Source organism: Grus americana, chromosome 13, assembly GCF_028858705.1.
Source record: "Grus americana isolate bGruAme1 chromosome 13, bGruAme1.mat, whole genome shotgun sequence".
NCBI lineage: Eukaryota > Metazoa > Chordata > Aves > Gruiformes > Gruidae > Grus > Grus americana.
Window position 1 is genome coordinate 14,735,735 of NC_072864.1, and position 23,957 is coordinate 14,759,691.

At 36.7% G+C, this 23,957-nt stretch overlaps 1 protein-coding gene across 1 annotated transcript in view; it reads right to left on the reverse strand.

Annotated features, from left to right (window-relative positions):
• Positions 1–23,957, reverse strand: part of ITFG1 (integrin alpha FG-GAP repeat containing 1) — an 82,895-nt gene that overhangs the window by 56,516 nt on the left and 2,422 nt on the right. The window contains exons 2-6 of the mRNA XM_054841048.1: positions 22,563–22,635; positions 20,966–21,111; positions 19,267–19,324; positions 18,611–18,685; positions 14,073–14,167 (exon numbers count right to left, since the gene is read on the reverse strand). Coding sequence (XP_054697023.1) covers positions 14,073–14,167; positions 18,611–18,685; positions 19,267–19,324; positions 20,966–21,111; positions 22,563–22,635 — 447 coding nt within the window. The remainder of the gene's footprint in view (positions 1–14,072; positions 14,168–18,610; positions 18,686–19,266; positions 19,325–20,965; positions 21,112–22,562; positions 22,636–23,957) is intronic.

Below are 23,957 nucleotides of genomic sequence, written 5' to 3' on the forward strand. Positions count from 1 at the left end.
AATGGTTACTTTGTAGGCAGAAAAAAAAATGACTAAAAAAGAAAAAGAGATAAGATTAATGCTTTACCCTGAGGTAGTTTACTGAACAAGAAGGTGGGCTGCCGTACAGGGAATTTCAAGTGACACAATAAGGGTATCGTCTTCCAGGGGAAAAAAAAAAAAAAATCAAAACCACACCAAACCATAAACCCCCCCCACCAAATAAACAAACAAAAAAAATTAAAACAAAACTCCACATACACATACAAAAAAAAGCAACAAATATTTTGCTTACAGATTTCTTCCCCCCCCAGCTTGAAAGTTGTACCATTTCATTTTATTCCCCTGAATACCTGAAATGGCAATTTTCTTTAGAGCACACACATGAAAAGCACGCTAGCGTGCTTCATTGGAATGAATTATATCGATACTTAAGTATTTCTTGAAGGCAAAAGACAGAAGTAATGGAAACAATCTGAAAACACCATAGATGTAACTTAGAAAACATGTATAAACTGTTAAATTTTAACTTTGCATGCAGAAGGAAGTTTGTACAATATTGTTGATTACTGTCAGACATAAACCAGAAAAATATTTTAAAATCTAATACATTTACAGGAAAAAAAAAAACCCCAAACATGGAACAACGGAAGCCTTAACTCACTTTCCCACAGGCCCAAACACCGCTAAATCTTTGAAAAAGAGTTCTCGAGGTTCAAATAAGTATTTCAAGTAGAGTTGTATATCCATGCTGTAATTTGTACCGCAATTTGCAACTAGTTATGGGCTATGTCGCGTACAGATTATGCCACAGTAGGCTCTTTAAGTGTTATGTGTAACTACATAGGAAATGAGCAGTGTTTGATTAGCAAACATCCCAGGTTGCCCACCCTTCAGCAGACATTTTGTTGGCACCATCCCTGTTTGCCCACCACATCTCTGACTCAGTTTCGCACGCTGCAGAGCTGACCTCTCACCTTTAATTGCTAAGCCAGTCCTCTCTCTGCCCCGTCCCCTATGCAAGGGGAGATCTTGGGGAGCATTAACTCAGCACTCCCACTGGTAATGCTATGTTTATACACGCTTTGTGACTCTATCCCAGAATTAGACAAAGTGGTATAGCTGCCAACACAAGACATAATTCACCCGGTATTATTACGCTAGAAATTCAGCCCTAAACAGTTGGTTATTAGTAGGTTCAATTAATGCATCGAGTTTTTAATACAACACAGTTATGCTTCTAGGGTGGAAAAAACAAATACAAAAGGCAGATCCGAGTTAGGCTGGGGGTATTACAAATCATTTATTTAAGGTTAAACCAAAGTTAATTAAAAATAAAACCAGCAAAAATTGAACAGCACTATTTCTTGACTAATTTAACATATGATGGAATTTCATTTAACAATTATTCTTAATTTAGAACCTATACTAATGCAGCATACTATGATAATTTCTCAGTAAAAAAAATTTAAAATCTTTTCTCCAAGGGGAAAATGCAGTACCACCTATAGTATCCTTACAATAGAGCTTTTTGAATAAAGAGAAATTAATGTCCTTAACATCTTAATGGGAAGTCATATAAGCACTACTACAAATGGAACTATCTATAAGTAGCAATATATCTTGTTTTCATTTGAGCTTTACAGAGTAAATGTATCAGTTACCGCTCCTCAGAGAGCATAATGGCCGTGTTTGACTCAAAAGACATTCCATATTGCTCATCTCAGAGTTACTACAGGCCACGGAAAGTCAGGCACTCAACTGCATAATGAGTACAAGTAAACTGCAAAGTATACTAACCTTAATTTTGAGACACAGCCATTATGAACTCACTCAAGTATTAGGGAATGACTTGTAACAGAGAGTATGTATGGTTACTGTACATTACACACATTACACTTATTTTGTTAGAGCATGTAACAGAGATTTGCAATGGATTTTTCTTATGCATTGAAAAAATCCATTTTTTCTCCATTCTTACTCTGAAGCATTTCCTTCCTCATTTAATCTGATTTCATCAGTGTATAGAAATATTCAGAAATATGACTGCACAGGGATTGAAGTAATATAGGAAGACAAGGAACAACAGGCATATAAAATCCCAGATGTTAGGACCAAAATCAAAAGAAGCTTTAAAATAAGCATTAAACTCCATGAGGGGAGAAAAAAAAAAAAAAAAAAAAAAGGATAAGAGAACCACGGTGGCTGGGATGTCACGCAACTTAATAAAATCAAAGAATACATTTAGCTATCTGCAGTGTAGGAGGAATAAATCAGGATACTAAATGAAAGTCAAACTACAAAGACCTAATAGAAAGATGATAATTTAAAACATCCAAAGTGTTTACCATGTTAAAAATGTGGAGGTGCTTACAGATTTAAAGTCTTTGTTCAGCCGCTGTACAAACCAAGTATTTTAATGTGAACACTTGCTCCACATTTTGAGAGGGGGCAAATAGAGCTATGTTTTCAGAGGAGGCAATCTACCACACATTTCTTTGGTTTCCGAGAGATAAGTGCTGATTATGGCCCTCTACAGTAGCTTAAAGATGACTAAATTCAGCAACCCGCCCATTTTGCACTGAACTCCCTCCCATCCCCAAAACAGCTTCTCTTAAAAGTTAATAAATTAATTTGCCTTTTGCTCCTCTTCATGTACTCCTCCGCCTCTCCTTTTTCCTAACTTGAAGCATATAACCAACAAACCAAAGCAGCTCCAGGGCTGCTGTAATATTACACTGCACTGGTAAAATGCAGAGGCAGGCAAAGAGCAGATAATCTTCCAGAAATAGTATAGAGGGGCTAGTGCCACGCTGCTCCTAAGTTAAAGCAACAAGCTATGATTTCCCATAGGACAACTTCAGACAGGTACAGCAACACCACCTCTAGTTCTAGAGCCCACTGAACCAATTCAGCTGGTATGTTATTGCCAGTTGTCCTCCTTTTTATCCTTAAGCCTTCTAAGAAAAGCTACACATCTCAAATGCTCATGCATGTTTTTGTGATTAAAACCTCTTGCACTGAAATCAAATTGAATGCTTAATATTTACAAGTAATTTTCCATTTTGATGAAGAATGTCAGATATTTCAAAGCAAGCAAAACAAAACATTTATTTGCAGCAGCAGTGTAAAAATGCAATGTAATTTAGACACTCCAAATAACTGTTTACATATTTGTATAGTTCAGAATTACAAATGTTTTCACCAAGTTTGTAGGAAACAAATCTGTAAGAAAAACCAAGCCCTGCTTGGTACGGTGTTTTAGACTGGATGATTTCCAAAGGTTACTTCCAACCTAACTTATTCTGTGATTCCATCTGGCTTTATTACATAAGTTTTTGTCCCTAAGAGCCAAAAGCACGAGAGAGGAGACAATTAAGAATCCGTGCAATTTATAAATATCTTTTTCTATTGCAAGTATCTCCTTCCCAAAGGAACAGTCTCCATGGCAGACATCTCTCACCTCTATCACTACAGCTTTCCATGTCTATTATTATTAAATTCTTTAATATACAAGAGCTGCAGAAGAGATAGAGCCAACAAATGCATTAAGATCTGTATGTTCAGTACTTAGATTACACAACAGTGAAGACATACACAGTTTATTTCTACACTTCTTGTATTTTAATACATTAATCATCTTGAGAACTGCAACATTTTTATTTTGCTTCTGGCTATATCAGGAAAGCTTTCCTACAAGGAATGGCTATCATATTACATATGGTCAGGAAAAGTCACTTGTCTAAAGATATGCTGCCACATTGCCTTTGGTTGCAATTTCAGCTGTAGAAAACAAAACTATTTGCACACAGATCTCTAAGTTTAAAAAGCACAGAAAGTATTGAGGGCTGTATTGTAATGCTCTGTTCAGATGCTGATGAACCTAACAACAGTACATTGTGAGGTATTTACAACTCAAGGTTATAAAATCAAATAATCTGGAGCTCAATCTTAATTATTTACAGAATACAAAGGTGATACTCTGGATACTTTTACTAGACAACAGGTACATAAAGGGATACTAAAAACAATAGGCAAGGCTGTACCTTTAACAGCCCTACGCCAGTTCTAGGTTCTGGAGATATACAACAGAAATGGGCAATGGGGGGGGAGCAGAATCAGTCTGGCCACTTTCCCACTGCCACTGCCAGAGAAAGAATACTGGATTAGCAGGATGGACCACTAGACTAAGCCTGCAGGGCATTTCTTAAATTTTTAATTTGTGGCGTGATACAGTAAAGCTAATTAAAATCCTTGATAGTTGGGATGGGGGAAGATCTTCATATCAGATTCAGGGAGACTTCCTGAAATGTAACACCTACAGCCTAAGCTATTGGCTAGAAATTAAAAAAAAAAAAAAAACCACAAAAAACCCTGTCTGAGAAGAAATTATTCTCTTAAACAAATGCAAAGTGAAATGTGTTTACATTTAAATATGTTTTCCTATTTTTGATTTAACAGGGAGTGATTGACATAAAAACAACATAAACAATAGGAAAATTCATAAACAAAGTCCAACAGCCTGAGAATAAGATAAAGAATCAAGGAGGTTACCCAGCATTTTAGATCCACAAGGCTGAAAAACAACTGAAATATATACCGAACACTTGATACAGAAGATAACCGACACATGCTGTGACACATATCCACACTGTATTAGCATTTTACTCACAACTTTACTTTCCCTAAAAAGTGAATTGGTGAGCAAATTTGGCTATTCTTTAATTTAATTGGCTTAGTAATTAAATGCTGCTATCCAGGCTCTACTACATCCTATCAACAGTAAATACATATACTGAAAAGTGCTGAATTCAGCATTCACTCTTACAAAAAAAGGAAGTGGAAATTATTAGAATTTATGTTTCAGCTTGAAAAAGGGAAGATATTCAAGTACTGCACTGCAAGCTCCAGTAACCTAAAGGTCATTACAGAGGAGCCACAGTAGTTCCATCCATCTTTATTTGATGCGATGAGCTAATTTTGACATTCTATCAACGTATGGCCTAGTGAAGACTGAAAAATCTCCCCAGAAAGCTACATAAGCCTTGTATAGCTAGACTGCCTTGAGTTTAGTGCCTTTAGATCAATCTTGTATCAATGCCAAAGTCATCCCAGATACATCTACTAACACTAAAATAATTGGAACACAGCACACCCACATCTTGAGTTAGATCTATTTCTCATATTTTTTATGTAATATCTAATGGAGCATTACATAACTACTAACCTTTATGGTGGCCCATCTCAGGCACTAAAAGCATGGCATTCTTGCCACAGGGGCTCAGAAACCAGACACTTACAATAGATAATTGCCTACTGAGCGCAAAACACGTAACTGCAACAAGTTATCGGTCATGACAAAGGAATTCCATAGAAAAGATGGATTAAAACACAGGACAGCATTTAAACACCTTGAACATAAAAGCACATCTACTCTTCCTGCAATCCCTAGCTTCTTACACCACATATCTTACAAATTTTGCGGCAGGTGCACAAATAATCATTTACGCAGTTTCCAGCCAAACAGCTCTACACCCAACAGCAGGTCCATCTCCGATGCTTATCCCACCGTATTCTTCACACGGACAATCCTCTCAACCCGGCCTTATGCAACTACGTTTCTCTTATTCCACTCATCGTTAGGTTGGTCCTCCTCTAATAACTTAAAGTCCCTCTGTTAACATCCTCTTCTCGCAGAAATTCATCCAGTGTTTGCTCCTCATCATCTCCATCTAAATTCCCTACCTTCAGCCTAGATTTCTTTCCCACTTACCAACTTGTATTCCCACTTCCCGTGCGTCATCTCTGCCTTTTGCCCCCTGCTCTCAGTTAAGCATCCAAACACTGCCAATAGTCCAGAGCCACAAGGGAAGGGGAGGCTTTGATAGTTCCTGTCTATGGTATGTTCACTACTGATGGCTGTTTTAGAAAGGCAGTAATAGAAATTAAGGAAAACAACAACAACACAAAAACCCAGTTGATATTTCTAAAACCTGTTTCAAACTGGCTAAATTTGGATGGATCTTTTAGTCAAAAAAGCAAGAGCAAAGAGACCTTGCCATCTTTCAGGAAAAGTGCTAGGTCACTAAGAAGAAAGTTGCCCTGAGTTATCAAATACCAAACCAGCTCCGCCACATATTCAGTCTGTGAAAGTAGCTAAGCAAGTATAACAGAAGGTTAGAAAAAGTTCAACATGGAGGTAGGTAGAAAGCTTAGAAAACTTCAGAACAATCTTATTAAATAAAGCAGATATATTACAAACCCGACTTCCAAACATTGCTTTTTCTTATTAGGTTTTATTGCAATTTCTTATTACTCCTATCTATACAGAATCTACTCCAGGTTCACTTCTGATTATCCTTGTTATTTTCCTCCACTTTTGAGTGTTATAAAAACCAGCACTATTTATAGATGGAGCATTCATTTCACTAATGACTGATTTGACCTTTCTGTTTAATGTCAGAGGACTTTATTTCAGAATTAAAACCCTCAGCATCTACAGTTGTCTTCAGAAGCCATCAGGGCACAAGCAACATTCTTAAGTTACAGCTTGATTTCACATTTACTTCAGAAGTTTAAGTTAATAAAGAAAAAAAAAAACAACCAACAAACCCTATTTTTAAACACTATCAAAATGCACAAAGTATTACCCAATTAGAACATAGACATGTGTACTCCAAACGTGCCTAAAAAATTTTTCATTTATGTGAAGAACAGATGTGTCTGTCCATATTCTGTAACTAGAAGTTACTTGTGGATATGAACATGACTGCTTATATGTGGTGGTATATGTAAATAATGTGCTGAACTAAAAATCTCTGTTTTGCAGTGTGTTGACAGAATGGGTAAGGTGACAACTGTATTAAAATCATTAAGTGCCATAAAGCCTAAGGACAAGTAAAAGATAACTTGCCTCTATTTACATTACAAATTTTCCTCTATTTACATCACAGATTGACCCACCAGTAGGAAAAAAAAAGTATTTAAAACCAAATATTTACAATTTTTTTAGTTGTACTTATACCACTTTAGTTGTACAATACTTTCAATATGCACAAGCCTAATTTTATACAAAAAAGGTAGATATAGTCAGTTTTATTTCTTTACTACATGGAAATGGAAAACCAAACCTGGCAAGTTTTGTGTTTCCATTCGTAAGGTTTTTATTCAGGTAGAGAAAGCCTCTACCATTTGGTATTCGGATTTGTTTGTCAAGTTGGCACTAGTACTGTACTAGAGAAAATGAAATCTACTGTCTAGCTATAGCAACTTAGCTTTTACAATATAGATACAAGTACCAACGCTAAGGAGTTTGCAATTAACTTGTCACGAATTTTTGGTGCTAGTTACATGAAATAGTGAGTTAAGGAACCACTCCTTCCAGTAACTTCCTCCTCTGAAAAATTTAAGCAAATCAGAAGGACTTCATATGTTCCAAACAAGCTAATTTGTATCTGCAAATTTTTAAGAAATGTGCTTATAATAAAAGAGGTTGTGAATTTATTCTGCTTTTCAAATGGGTCTTTCAAAGATTAATAAGTGTTTACTGGAACTATTTAGTAAAGCAGATGATAAACAATTATAAACAACATAATTCAGCACTAAAATCCCTTTTATTATTAAAAATTACTCCAGAAAAATTCTTTATTTATTAATTTAAAAGCATCAATTAAATGGAAAACTTTTAAATTAGATTTATACTGAATAGTTATGCTTCTGAATATGCAAAGCAGGTGGGACTGTTCCTCTGGGTTTTAGCACTTCAAATATGAGTTTTCAGACAGAAAGTTATGGGTTTTTTTCAGAATAAAGGCAACAATATTGTTTCAAGCATTAGAAGACAACCACTCAGTGTTAAGAGTGCTTTCAGAACCCACTTTCACATTCATGCTTTCCCAACAAAGTATTGTTTGGGGCAGACCAATTTACTTCTCACCTATATTAGGTTATTGATTCCCATAAAAATATCATAATAGTACCCCCCAGTGTATATAATTATATCAGTAAATAATTAAAAATTTCAAAAGTATAGCTTTTAAGAGACTTCATAATGGCAATTTTAGAATTAAAACTGCTAGGCAGATAGCACAGGTCATGGGTTCTTTTAGAAAGATTAGGAAAAACTTAAGTTAAAATAGCTAGATATTAAAATAGATATTAATATAAAAAATAGATCTTTTCTCTAAAGATCTCTACTCATTCTTTAATTCTCTTACACACACCCCCCAATTTTAAAACGCCACTCAAGGTAAGTTTTAAAAGGCCAGGCAATTTGGCCATTTTTGACATAATGAGTCGGGTTATTTTAACAGAGAATAAACGCAGATCTATTGCGTAAAATAAGCTTTGATGATAATATTATATGCAGAGAGGCCACCAGCTTCCATCAAGAGGAAACTCACCAAAAATATAATCAGAGAGTCTGACACCAAGCATTCCAGCATCTGCAGAATCCAGGTTTAAATTATTACAACAGGAAAATCACCTGTGATTTGAATGAGTTACTTTCAAGAAGAAAACTATCTACATTTATGCATTTAAACCAAGAAGTGGGAATCAAAAAGAAAACACATTGTAAATGTTCTGGTACATTAGGTTTCTAGATTCCCAAAGCAAAGCAGCATAAGAAAATTAACCATTAGCAATCAGTAAAGAGACTAGCAATTAGCTTATAGCAAGCTGTTTCTGACTAATGATGTTTCCCCTTTAGCTTTCCAAAAATCAAATTTATGATTTTTCCTTCATTTTATATAGACAGTTCCAGAAATATCTGCAATTACACACACCACGTGCCAGTGTTCATCACAAGACAGGTTGTAAAAGCAGTATTCTCAAACTTTGGAATCACATAACCAAATAAGGCAGAGAATATTCACTACATTATGTGGCCCCAGTACAGGAGAGACATGGAGCTGTTGGAGCGAGTCCAGAGGAGGCCACGAAGCTGATCAGAGGGCTGGAGCACCTCTCCTGTGAGGACAGGCTGAGAGAGTTGGGGTTGTTCAGCCTGGAGAAAAGGCGGCTCCGGGGAGATCTAATTGTGGCTTACCAGTACCTGAAGGGGCCTACAGGAAAGATGGTGAGGGACTGTTTATCAGGGAGTGTAGTGACAGGACAAGGGATAACGGGTTTAAGCTGAAGGAGGGTCGATTTAGATGAGATGTTAGAAAGAAATTCTTTCCTGTGAGAGTGGTGAGGCACTGGAACAGGTTGCCCAGAGAGGTTATGGAGGCCCCATCCCTGGAAGTGTTTAAGGCCAGGTTGGATGGGGCTTTGGGCAACGTGGTCTAGTGGAGGGTGTCCCTGCCCAGAGCAGGGGGGTTGGAACTAGATAATCTTTAAGGTCCCTTCCAACCCAACCCATTCTATGATTCTATGACATTAGCTATTTTTCATAGCATTCAAGGATACATTGACAGATGAACAGTATGAAGTAACAGTATGTTTCAGAGTCCAAGGCAATTTGTCTCAAAACTATTTGCAGTGCTGTGGCCTGATTTCTTGAAAGAAGACCTGTAACTGAGTGCACACAAATTTATTGTTTATTAATAATCCTTTTTTTCCAAGTAATTAAGTACTACATTTTTGGCTTAGAAAGACAGCGTTAGCCCTAAATGAGCATCTGGCAGTTTAGGATGTTTTAAATAGAAACAATCAAGTTAACTAATTAGAAAAAAAAATGACATGTAGCAAAATAATTGCTATCATAAAAATTTCAACTTTAGATAAAGCACTCTCGATACACCTATGAGAGCTTACGTAAAGACAGTCTGATCAGTGTTCACCTAGTGACTCACGCTAAATTTATAGTTCAGCTTGGTCCAAAGTATTTGTCTGAAAGTGCTGACTGCGATGCAAATCAACAATGGCATAAACAAAACATGCCCGTCTAGTGTCTAGCTTTAAACAGATGATCTGTATTGGTACCCATCCCTACGCCACTTCTGGGTGGTCTTTATCAAGTCCTTTTACCTATCTCGGCCTCAGTTTGCAGCTCTAACTTTTTCCTCCATGGTTCAGGTTCATGTATTTCAGTTGTAAAATCTTCAGTATAATGACCATATTGTGAATAGTCTTTGCTCAATTAAACAGTATTCTCTCCATCTCTTGTCTAAACACATCTGAAACGCATTTCCGAGAAAGACCAAGTTCCTTTTTACTTTGAATTGAGTGGACTAATGCAAAGAGAAGTTACTTTTTACCTCCTTCACTGTAAGTCAAAAGAGTTGAATCCTATACAAATACTTTTTTCGTTAAGTAATGTTGACGTAAATTTTTGAGTTTGAGTATATGACGTTTTTAAGGCAGGCTTCTGACTTGAGGGACCTGCTTTGGAAATGCTCACCTGGACTGCCAATGCTCTATAAAATACACCTGATGTTAATCTGTTCAGACAAGCCTGTTATTATGAGCTTTCAGATTATTTTCTTAAGCTAGCTGTTAAAAAGAACTCACACAAGTGTGAGTAATATTACTAAACACCCAGTAGGCCTATTCTAACAACGGTCACCACGTTTTCTCCTCATCTTTCAGTCTATCTCAGTGCATGTACGAACAGTGACATTGATGGTAGGTAGGTTGACTAGACCATTTCCAGACATCCCTTCTAATCTCAGCCACTCTGTGAACTAGATACTCCTCCCTGGAGCAACACGCACTTAATACACACGCAGAAGACATTTGCACATTTTGTATTTACTTTACCTGTAAAGCATACATAGACCCTTTGGTAAAAGTTTTGTACTGCAATATTTTTTCATGGATTATATAAAATTCCTGGCCTAAATAAAGAGTACTTACTGAATTAAAAATTATAAGAAGCCAAAATTTCTACATGAGGATGCTTTATTCAAAAACAGCAGGAGCATTACTATCTGAAAGAGCCTAGTTTATATCTCACCAAGAAAGATTAGTATTATCTTTGTTCTGGGTAGTGGATTTGTGGATTATAAAATCCTTACACAGTTAGCCTTTCATGAAGTAGTGTTAGGGATTAAAAACATCTTTATGAACATGTTCTCATATAATGAAACCATAACAATTCAACTTTATTTTACCCAGAGCAGGAAAAATGTGCCAATTACAAGCTCTGTTTTGAGGGTTTAGTATCAGCAGGTTGAAAACGGGTTAGGCAATAAACTAGCAAAAAGATTCTCAGCCCAGAGAGGATTTTTTTTTTTATGTCAAGCACACTTTAAATCTCCTAAGCTGTTTATAATGATAGAGTTGCCAAAAATAGCCCAGCTAAAAATCATGGAATTGGCTGCATCTGTTACAGAATACAAAGAGCCCCAAAACATTGCAGAATATTAGAAAAAGTTCTTTAAAAACCCTCAAAAAACAACAAGTAAAGATGGCATATTCTGGAGGTTTGTTTTTTATTTGTAAACAAAAATCAGTGCATCAATTTTAGGTGTATCTTCATACTCATGACTAGCAGCATTGCCTGTAAGTAAATTGCCTGAGAGGACCTATTCTTAATGAGGCTTTGTTCCAACTCAGAAATGGTAGTGGGGGTGAATACCGAGTCACAAGAATCCTCTCCTCTCCACGAGCTCTACCTGAACCAACCAGTAAGTAATAGACTCCACTGAGAAATATGAATCACACTTCTCTCTCTGCTGGTGTAGGAAGGTTGTGCTGCCCCAGCTCTGCTAGCAAGGAACAGAGCTAAGCAAACAGGAGAAGCGTTAGCTGTCTTCCGCAAAGTCTATGCAGACTGCACAGAGTGACACGCAGGACTAGTTGTGGGCTCACTGCAGTAATATCAGCACCTTATTTTGGCCCTGTTTGGCAGAGTGCATTTAGAATTACAGTATGATCAGTACTGTATAGACAGTTACATACAAGTTGGGGTTTTGTTTTGCCCTTTTAAAAAAGTTTATATCAGTTGACTACTTTCGTGATTACTTCTACGAGTCACTTGCCCAACTCTGTACAGACTAACAGAAATTAAAGGTGACATGGTGAGAACACTAAAGGTGTTTTTTGGAAGAGGCAAAATGAGACTCAAGGTGCAATTTCACGCTTGGTTAAAGGCAGGCTACAACTGCTGCTACTAAGAGAGGAGTCAACCTTCTCTCTGTGCTTACATTGGCTCCAGCAATCCTGAAGCTGCGTGGCGAGTTGCATCAGCTTAGTAACGCAACTGAAAATGAACTGTGTTCCCCCCCCCCCAGCCCCAGTTCCTGAGCAGTTACTGTGGCTTATGTGAGGGAACTGTGATAAATATGCAGACAGGACCAGATGACTGGTGACTTTTCATTTTGGCAGCAGGCAGTCTTGGAATAACACGTCAGTCGTGAAATATCAGATATCACCAAGAAGGTATTATTTTTCAGCAACACAGGCCTTGTTCACAGTTGGTCCAATTTTCATAGGGTCAGCAAAAAAACAATTTACCATTCCCATCTTAGAAGCAAAAAATTATTTTAAAGAAAATCATTCTATAGTAATATTTTCACCAGTTTTCTTCTCAGAATGAATTATTTTCCTTGAAATTTTCCTCAGGTTGCTGTAACGTAACACATATTTCAGCCTGAGATGTTATATCCTTGCTGTTACAAGAAATAAAAGTCAGGATCTTTCTATGGGGAGTGCTTCACAGAAGCCTCTATTCACATCTTGAGATATGAATATAGATGTAAATCTATAAAAGCTCCCAGCACTCCCCACACAAAGATCCTGGCTTCCACTTCTATTTAATAGAGTAACTACCATATATCACTAGCACCTCCTGGAACTCTCTAGACATTCTTCAGGCTGTTAGCTGTCATAAGAACCTTTGTGCACTCCTGCAAAAATTGATCAGTCTGTGATTGATCTACATAAGCAACTTAGTCTTCCTACCTTTACCTACCCGTGAGTTTCAATATATTAATCTTACAATGCTACCTGGAATGCTCATCTATGCTGCCCATGCAACTAAAACAAAATTCCAAAGGATTTATAGAACTGTGTTAGAATTGGTTATTACATGACACTGATTATGGTAAGCAACCATATATTTAATTTTCCAGTTGGAATTTCCATTTGACAGCTTCATGCAGCAATGTGCCAGAACTGAACATTAAGATTTGACTACATGCGAAAGCAATTAACTTAATCCCCAACATTTCTAAGCATCTTAATTAAATTTATGGACTCTTTCCTCTCTTATTGCCATGCTATTAAATAGGGGGAGAAAAAAAAAGCTCTCTTTCCAAAATTACCATTATCATATAAAGTGATGTACATCGCATATCTAGCAGAAGATAAAGCGTTTCAGAATTCATTTAGCGTGTGAAGAAATTAAGTTTAGCACAATATCTAAATGTGCTTGAACATACGAACCAGGTATGTAAGTGATAGATAGATTCATCATGGTAAATCAAAGGCTAAATTGCGTTGTGTATTTCACAAAAAACACCCCAACCAAAACAAAGTCACAACCACCAAAGGAAAAATACAGTTAGCTACCATAAGAAAAGTTGACTCCAGTACTCGTTTGTGAACACTGAATTATAAATAGGTTATAGGATTGCTCATACAGTAATAGAAAAATAAAGTCTCACATGCTATTTTCTCAATCAGTGACAGAATTAACTAGAACAAAACAATGAAGTCATATTGAAATCTTCAAGAAACAAATTATAAGTCCAGTCTCGAAAACATTCTTCTGAATGAACTATAAAACTATTTTCAGACTCAAGATGAAGAAAATGCAGCCCTCCTCCTGATTCTGTTGCAAACTGAATACTAGAGTACAGCATCACGAAGAACAGGAAACGATGCTTTAATGGTGAATGCAAAATTATTCAGAATAAGCATTAGTTCTGATTAAATTATCAACAAGTAGAAAACATTATTAGGTTATTACTTTTGGCAGTTATTTTTTAAAACCCCAGAATCTTCAAATTGGAGATATTAAAATAAAATAATTAAAAAAAAATCAGAAGTAGCCAACTCATAATTACTGAATACAACATTCCAGAACCAGCTCTTTACAAACATCAATGAAATTCACTAAAATATTAGAAGGAAATTGCAATACATTACATTGTATACTTAGTGATAAATATTTTAGGAAGGCATTTAACACTTTGATGACTTACCAGCAGTGAAGTCATTATTTAAATCTATAAACGCATGAGAGTGGGGTATATACATTTTACTTTGAGTTTCCAATGCAGCATGCCATGATAAGTTCCTACAGACAAGAACAAAAAGCAATACATTTCTGTTAATCATGATAATATGTTTTAAAAAAATTTGTGAAATTAAATAAAATTGAACAGAAAGCATGTTCTCCTAATGAGAAGCTAAAATTACTACATAACTTATAATATACTAAATAACTAGAGCTATTGTTTTAAAGGTTCTGCGAAGGATGATTCATAGCACGGGGGCTTCACTTAGATTTTTAACTTTCTAATGCAACTTGTTTTGTACACAGAAAAGTTATCACTGCCCGCAAAGTGAAATTTAGTGCCTAGACTTCAACTGTAAATCTTGAGACACTGATCACCGTCCTCCCATTTCCTCAAGTAGTTTTACGATCAGTACTTTTGAAATCTACTGTAGGATTAATGAAGATGAGCAAAAATGGACATAATCTCATGCTGTTAGAGCAGCTCATGCTTGCTGCATGTAAATGGATTTTATTTTCAGTCACTTAAAAATCAACACAAGAATTAAACTGTCACATTACGATGGAGTACAAGCTAATTATGTCATTTCCCAAGCAGATGATACTTTTATTTATTTATAAACATACATGCCCTGCTGGTTTCTGTTCTAAAAATTACTGAACTTCCAGCAAACCTCCCTATTAGCAGCGCATTGAAACATAACAAAACCTTCAGAAGTCATAGCTGTTGAATCATCAAATATGCTAGCTTCAGAACCCTTGGCTAAACACACTCAGAAAAATCTCAATAGGCACTACACAATAGCAGGACAGTAAAATTACTGCTGTCTGGAATGACTTGGTTTATTCCAGTGACATTACATACATATCACTTAAGTCCTTATCTTCTGTGACTCATTTTATGGTAAGACAAAAACTAAGCTTCTGATTACTTCCCAGAGATCACAACTAAGTCTTAGAAATGTTAAAATGAATCAATCTTAAAATCAAACAAATCTCTCCCATTTTTCCATATCTTCAAAAGCTCATAATGTTTTTCAATTTATAATCATTGCAAGGTGTTCAGAAACACTTTTGTGATTTTGAAATCTCTGTTCCATAAGCCATCAATTTAAATAAAAGTAATGGTGATAAAATTCAAGTTGAGATTAATGACCAAAAACATATTGCCAAGAAGGGTATAGTTTCCAGTTGCACATGTTATTTACCCTGCATCATTTCTGAATGATCTCTAAGGAAAATAGCCAGTTAGGAAAAAAAGGTATAGATTTGTTAAAATCACTGATGGGGTGTGGGGGCAAAGCCTTATTTAAACATTTCTTAAGGGCCATGGAGATGCAGATAGAAAGCTGATATACTGTTGCCATAGAGACAGAGTAATCATCTCATTGACTTCTTCAGCAGTAACGCACCTCTTTTGAAACAACAGCTAAAGACAGACACATAGGACTGCAAAGACTTCCTAACACACTTTCTTTTAAAATAAACTTAAGTATTAATAATAAACCTACAACAGCTGTGACACCAACACCTGGATTTCTCCTGAAACACAGAGCTGCAAGTTTCTCTGTTAACATTACTAAATAACATTCAAGACAATCCTATCAAGTTCCACTTAAAAGCTGCAAAATAGCAAGTTAGAAGATGCAAACTTCTTCAAAACACTGATGTAAAGGTCCAGTCCTCTAGGAAAACAAGCCCAGTTCCTAATTTTTCCAATTATTCATTGGAAATTATTAATTATCAACCAAAAGAAGACAGTTCAAAAAGAAAATGTCAACAGCGGTTTTCATATCATCAGAAAGCCAAGAACAATCTATTTATTTTTGACACTTATAATCCAACTCACATCCTAAAAATAATTTCTGCTATCTTTTGAGCATGTTCTTTGACAATTGAGAGAAAAATCTCTAAATCAGGGAAAGAATTTAATTCAAGTATCCTTCTCTTGAGGCTTCTTTCTTTTTCAAGGAATGCCCAAACCCACAACACTATCAATGAAGTTCTTCCTTACAAAAGTTAAAGACTGAATGTATGCTCAGCAAAAGGCACAGGAAAAGATGTACAGACTCGTATTTTTAGTCTTTAAAAAAAAGAAGCCATCCTTTTCAACAATGAAACTTTTACTAACTCAGAGTCACACCAGTTTGTGTCCTTGAATACACAATCCTAATAGCTCTTAAAAGCCAAAGCTTTCTTTTTCTTTATCGGATTACAATTTTCAAAAGCAGCATCAGGAAAACTGAATAGAACATGAACTGTCCTTGTCTAGGATCCAGTAGTGTTTTTAACAAATAACTTACAACTTATTTTCAAAAGACAGATTTAAAGTTCTTTGGCATCTTGCCCAATATTAGAGACATTGCTTCTTTTAAATTTTTTGTTTAGAGACTGGTTCTTCTGAGTCAGTAGAGATCCATTCTTTTGTTACACTTTGATGTCAGCATTCATACTCAGAACAGTTAAACAAAAACAATCCTTTGCATAGTCCTTATTAACCATTTAAATACACCATTAAAATAATCATTTTTATCTCACTATTTGCCAGCTAGTCCCATTCTAGAAATTCCGGGGCTAGCAGAAACTTTAATAATGAAACTCTGTCCCCTTTACTGCAATCTCATCTCATAAGACTTTAGTCAACTTCTATTTGCTGGAGTGGCCTTAGCCACTCCTTAACACAAAAGATGTGATACAGAGAACATCATTTGCATGCACACTTATATTGCTGCTTCAAGCTGCCTCTGCCTTTTGTCTCTTTATAAATCTCTTCCCCCAATAAGCATACCAAATATTTTCCTTAATATTGTGGTGGGTTGACCCTGGCTGGGGGCCAGGTGCCCACCAGAGCTGCTCTCTCACTCCCCTCATTCACCAGACAGGGGAGAAAAGGCATAACGAAAAGCTTGTGGGTCGAGATAAGGACAGGGAGAGATCACTCACTAATTGTTGTCGCGAGCAAAACAGACCGAACTTAGAGAGGGAATTCATCTAATTTATTACCAAGGAAAACAGAGTAGAGGAGTGAGAAATAAAATCAACTCTTAAAACACCTCCCCCCACCCCTCCCATCTTCCCAGGCTCAACTTCACTCCCGGCTTCAACCTCCACCCCCCGCCCTCAGCAGCACAGGGGGACGGGGAATGGGGGTTACGGTCAGTTCATCACACGGTGTTTCTGCCGCTTCTTCATCCTCAGGGGGAGGACTCCTCTCATCATTTCCCTGCTCCAACATGGAGTGTCCCCCTCACAGGAGACAGTCCTTCACAAACTGCTCCAACAGGAGTCTCTCCCATGGGGTGCAGACCTTCGGGAGCAGACTGCTCCAGAGTGGGTCCCCCATGGGGTCACAAGTCCTGCCAGCAAACCTGCTCCAGTGTGGGCTCCTCTCTCCACGGATCCACAGGTCCTGCCAGGAGCTTGCTCCAGCATGGGCTTCCCACGGGGCCACAGCCTCCTTCAGGTGCCTCCACCTGCTGTGGTGTGGGGTCCTCCACAGGCTGCAGGTGGAATCTCTACACCCCCTCATCCTTCCTCCATGGGCTGCAAGGGGACAGCCTGCTTCACCATGGCCTTCACCTGGGGCTGCAGGGGGATCTCTGCTCTGGCACCTGGAGCACCTCCTCCCCCTCCTTCTGCACTGACCTTGGTGTCTGCAGAGTTTCTTACATCTTCTCACTCCTCTCTCTGGCTGCAAAAGCTCTCTCTCTAAGTGTTTTTTTCCTTCTTAAATATGTTATCACAGAGGGGCTGATTGGCTTGGCCTTGGCCAGCAGCGGGTCCGTCTTGGAGCCGGCTGGCATTGGCTCTATCAGACACAGGGGGAGCTTCTAGCAGCTTCTCACAGAAGCCACCCCTGTAGCCCCCCCACTACCAAAACCTTGCCACGCAAACCCAACACAAATATGTAGCTTAATACCTTTACACTTTGCTTTTGATTTCCCATGTTGTCTAACCTTCCCAATTAGTTCTGTAGATAAATGAGACCTGAATTTTGTTTTTAAGTTTACCCCAAACTCTTGCACATTTTCCTCTTGCCATCCCTTATAAGATGTATTCCAGTACTTCTTGCATCAACAACCTGTAACTTCATCTATTAGACTAAATGCAGCTTAAATTCTACAGACGCTACTTAAAAACGTTGGTTTGTACTTTTGTACAGCAGAGAATTCTTTAATATAGATAATAATAAATATCAAAGTGCACTAAACAAAGGAGACTATAATTGTTCCAAGAAACAATTATCCTATTTCTCATGTCAAATAACAGGTTTTTTGTTTTCTCAGCTCTCATGGGATGTCTGCTTCCCCTACAAAGCAACATTAGAAATTAGATGCAGAGTGCCATAGAATGTTTAAAGATAAACATGGAAATCAGAGAAGATGCATATGTTCACACAGTTCCAGTTAAATATGAGTCTTATGCCTCTTTAATAAGAACAAAAGTAGATGCACAATGTATATGTTATTGAAATTCATGCTAATAAACAAATCCTTAGCTTACCCGCCTATCAATATCTGTGGCTTACTTGAATCACTTGTGACACCAAAGACGTCAGGTATCAAGTCTCCATTAAAGCTGAAAATGCAAAATAATTTTAGTATCACCTTAGTCATTATAGGTGTAAAAATTAACTATGCTTAAGTTAATCTGTGTTTGGTTAGCTTTCTCCCATTGAGCAATGAACCATTTTCAGCTGTGTAGTCTTTTCTAACTTTTGGCTCTTGTCCAAGTAGTTAGTAGTATGCTTCTTTCTATGCCATGCGTTTAATTTTCCAGCTATATTTCCCCCCTCTCTTTTGTTCAACATTTTACACAGAGAGAAGTGCACCATGAAAGGGATATTTGCTCAGTCTGATAAGCCGGTAAGGTTTTTGTTTTACAAAGTTCACAAAAAAAAAAAAAAAAAAAAAAAGGCTCTCTTTCTCTATAAAATACTGAAATTTAAAAAAATAAAAGCTTATTTGTTACTGTTGCCAGGATGATATAATATACGCTTTGTAAAGATGACTTATGTTTTGTCGTTAGACCAGTTGACGTTACACAAACTATGCTATTCTTATAAAGAGCACGTTTCAAATTTTAGCTTTAAAATATATTTAAGCTGCTCTTAGTCACCATTAGAAATGTTGTTTTCTAAAAAAGTAGGTCATACTTACTCCATTACTAGAGGCTCATCATGGAAAGTCTTATTTAACATAGTTTTATGGTTAAGATCTGAAAACAGAAAATATTCATTTGATTCACTTACCAATATGTTATGACATTTACATTTTAAACTTAGACATAATTCTTCTATTAATTTACAACCACCAATTTTATGATAAAAAAATAAAAATCAGCCACCACTGAGCATAAACAACTAAATGGCTTCCTGCAATTATGCAGGAAAGTGGAGTTACAGTTAAAATGCCGAAGCTGCTTCTCTCTCCACTAAGCTCTTCAACAAATTATTCTAAATAGATCTTAATGAAACCTATTTCTAAGTATGATTGCAATCACAGAGACACACAAAATCTGAAATAGTTGGGATGAAGACAATCTAAAAATTTAACATTGTACAGAAGAACTCTGTTTAATGTTGTGGCACTGTAAAAACCCAAACATTCTTAATCATATACACTGAGTGTTTGAAATAAAGATTAGAGGTACGCTGCTTAAATGGGAAGTGAGGATTTTAAGTCCTAATCAGATTATCACTTCTCAGACTTCACATGTCATCCAAGCTCCTTGCCACATCATCCCCATTTCCTTCATCTCTCCACAATGTTTGTCGTCTTTCCAGTTCCCACATTTTATATGACAGTACCCTCCTACAGACTTGTCACCCTTCCATTACCCAAGTAGGCACCACATACCTTCCCAGTAGCCTTGCTACATACCAACCATTGCCTGAATTTTTAACCTCTGACTCTTTTCTAAGCCTCACAGGCTCATTTGTGCCTCTTCCAATATTTGTTTATTCAGAAACAAGACAGCATAAATTAATCCAAATCCTTCACATTCTTCCCAATACTACAGATTCCTCCTCTTAATACTTGATCCAGGGCACCTTCCCAGGTTGCTTGTTTCACCTCTGATTAAAGCCAGAAGCAATGGTATCTAAGGCCATCACTTCCCTCAGCTGTAACTATTTTATAACACAGTTGTTTTTAATAGCAATTATTCTTCAGTTTTTTTCTAAAGTTAAGAGTATCTTCTTTTGCTTTTCTGTCCTTCTTCAAACCCTAAACTCTTCCCAAAACCCTTTCCCAGCAGAGTCAACAGAAAACGCAAGAGACTTCAAGAGTTCACATAGTCCATGACTCTACCCTAAGATAGAATCAGCTATACCTAGAACACTGCTAAAAGATTCTTGAAAACTTCCAGTGATAGAGACTCTAGAAACCTCTCTCCCAAAGAATTTGGTTTAACAGAAATAAGAGTGTTCTATTACTTATATTGGTAAGTTTAGGCATGGTATTTTGAAAGCATATGCACTAAACTTTATACCAAGTGCTCAGTACATTTTAAATTCAAGATAAATCTTTTGAGGTAATCTTTGTGAAGCCAACATGCATAATGGAGAAGCCATGAGAAGTAGATCTTTAGTTAGTAGGTTACTGTCAAACTAATACTGTTTTGTTACGTCTTTTGCATGATACAAAGCAAGAGTTTTACCTTTGTTCTCTTTCATTCATTATTGAATACAGTTTAACAGCAGGATAGTATATGGGCATGAAGCTGAATAGCTGCTAATCCCTATTTCAGTTGTAAAAAACAATCACTACACTGTACAATGAGTTATAACTTTCTGATAATACTCTGAATTATTAAAAAGCCTAACAATCTTATTAAGAAGCAGTCTCAGCAACTCACCTAATGTTTGGTTGTGCCCCCAGAAAATAAACACTGAAAGTTCATCTCTGCCATGATTTTGTGCCCGGGTAGTCAGGAGGACATCCATTTGTGAATCACCATCATAATCTCCGGGCACTACACTGGTTATGGTAACACTGAGAGCTCTAGAATTATAAAAACGAACATGAAATGCCGCATGCAAATAATTGTACAAACGTCTGCAAGAAAATTGAAAGTACTTGTGTGTTCAAAGGCTTGCCTTTTCATCCCAGTTATTATTAGTTGGTCCAAAGCAATATTTTCCTTCGACAACCTGGCTTTTTTTAAAGTCCTTATCTATTGCAAAAGTAACATTAAATCAAGCATTCTGCAGCCTCTCTTCCTCCAAGGAAGGATGACATTTTCAACTCTAAACTTCAGATAACAGGCAATGCTATCTAGACTTCATTAAATCCCTTCATTTGTTGTAGAACCAGTCCTCAAAAAAAATGTGTTTCAGAGAGCAGGATCTTTGGGTTGCACTCCAAGGGCAAGACCACAAAGCAACAGAAATAGTTCAAGCAGCAGGAGTTCGACAGACAGCTAAAGCTTTTTAAAGACAGCGTCATCTCCTTCCATCTTCTGCCATGTCTTACCACTCCTCCCTACATTCGTTTGTTCTTTTTTTTCTTGGTTACCTACTCAGAGACTTTGCTTTACACACACAAACATGCATCATCCTGTTAAGAATTAAAAGCAGATAATTTCTAACGCACTAAAGAAATTAGCTCCTTCCAAAATAGAAGGAAATAAAGAAACATACAAACATATAGAACAATAAAAGATGAAGCTGAGCTACAAGAGCAATTGAACTTTTAATAGACATAACACTATTAGTAAGCATTATTCATAAGCCATAACATATCCTGTAATACTATTATGGTTAAAACTATACCTATATATGTACATGAACACACAGCTTGTTTTACATTTATTAAAAGTTGATACCATTTTTAAAAGCCACATTTAAACTTTAGGAAGGAACAGATCTCTGCACAGAAATACCAGAACACCATTCTCCATATCCCTTTCTAAACAAAGCTGATGATATTGGCTGAATTCCATTACTAACTACAGCAACTAGAAGAATTTCCCTGAAAACATGTCTTGGGACAGAGACTAATACTACCTGCCAAAAAGATGTAACCTATGATATGGATGATACTTCGCTTTACTAGGAGATAAAGTCCAGAAAAAACAAGTCATCTGCAAAAATATTCCAAGATATGGGTATTTTTAACACTAATTCGAGGACAAAAACCAAAGAATAGAAATTTCATAAAGGGGATTGTGGTGTGGCGTGTAAGTCACACCTATTAGTTAACAGTATGAATGACAAAACTCATCTCCCCAAATTCCGTCATCTGACTTACAAAATCCAAACAAATCAAACCAAAAATGTATCAGGAAATTAATTGGGCAACTGGTCAAAGAACTGGAGCTCTAAGGGCAAGTTGAACATAGTCAAACAGGTAACAGCACAGACAGCTCTAGTCATGTTCCCACTGACTGCCGAGATGCACTTTCAAGAAAAACGGCCGCTTACATTGTTTCACCATTGAATATCTATACTTACTTCATTGGTAACTTCACACGGGGCTTAAAGTAGGGTTCCTTTTGGTCAGCCAAAAAGATAATCAGCTCATTTCCTGCAAAAGCAAGTTAGATCATGTATAATAGAGGAGGACTGTAAATGTTTTATATATAAAAAAAAATTTAAAAATTTATGCCAGAAATAGTCATTCCCCACAGTAGCAAAAACTTTGTAAGACTTCCCATACAACTACTTCCTCCTCATTCAAAAGGAAGCCAAAGGAGCACTTCTCCAATACCTATATATCATTTAAAAGAAAACTTCCTGTAACGAGTTAAGAAACATTACATGTGGAAAAGTGGTAGGCATCAGTTCCATACAACTAATTAAAGCTTAAAAGCTAACTCAAATGAATTCTTTTAATACCATCTCTGACCTAGCAGGATCTGATACTGCTTTCCCAAGTTGAGAGACAAAAATACTTTAAATGAAACTCATAGAAGTAACCTGGTTACCCACAGCATTTCCTTATTTAGAGGCAATAACACAAGCCACTATCATGTAATTACTTCAGGAAGACCTAAATAGAAGCCCTTATTTTATGTTGCAAAAATAATAGAAATTTAGGGAAGAAAAAAAAAATTTAACCTGAATGATGAAATGTATTTTCAGTCAGTAAACCACAATACATACTCACTCACTTCCACAAGTAAATTAACAGTTCACAGCTAGAGAAAAAAAAATTACTTATCCTTTATTATGTTTGTTTTCTGCATTCTCCAAGAAACTCACCTATAGCATCCCAAACTGCAAGAACTAGGTTACCTAATCAAAAACAATTCTACAGATCCAGACTCAAGCTACCATAGTGTATTTCAAGAGCATCATTCTGTGGCAAAGTTCACAGCTGTGAAATAGCTGAATACAAGCTTCCTGGCTATGAAAAGATAATCGCCATAAACATGTTTGCCAAGGAGAATATGCCAGCAAATGAGTAAATGAAAACAAACCCTTTGAAAATGGATAGGGGCAACTAGTGCAGTCCCATCTGGCAAGCTAATAAAGCCTGGGTTGCACTACACATTCACAGATGATTGAAAAAATTGGCACACAGTAAGGTGAAGAAGCCTGCTGGCTGCTTAAGCTTTTGATAATAAAGCTGTGGGTTGACTGCTAAAACTTGCAATTCTGATTTCACACTATAGACTTTCACCTGCCTTTTTATCATCTATGTGGTAAAGTAATGATGATGAAGCAAATGTGTTTTTACACATACCAGGCTCCAAGTCAATTATACCACTCAGAAATGAGATTTTATGGTCACTAAAGATAGATTCATGAAATTTCAGCTCAGTGCTCATCAATAGTGAAAACAAACTGATGCCTGGAAATTATTAGATGAACAGAAAACAAAAATCACTATGCCACTACATCAAT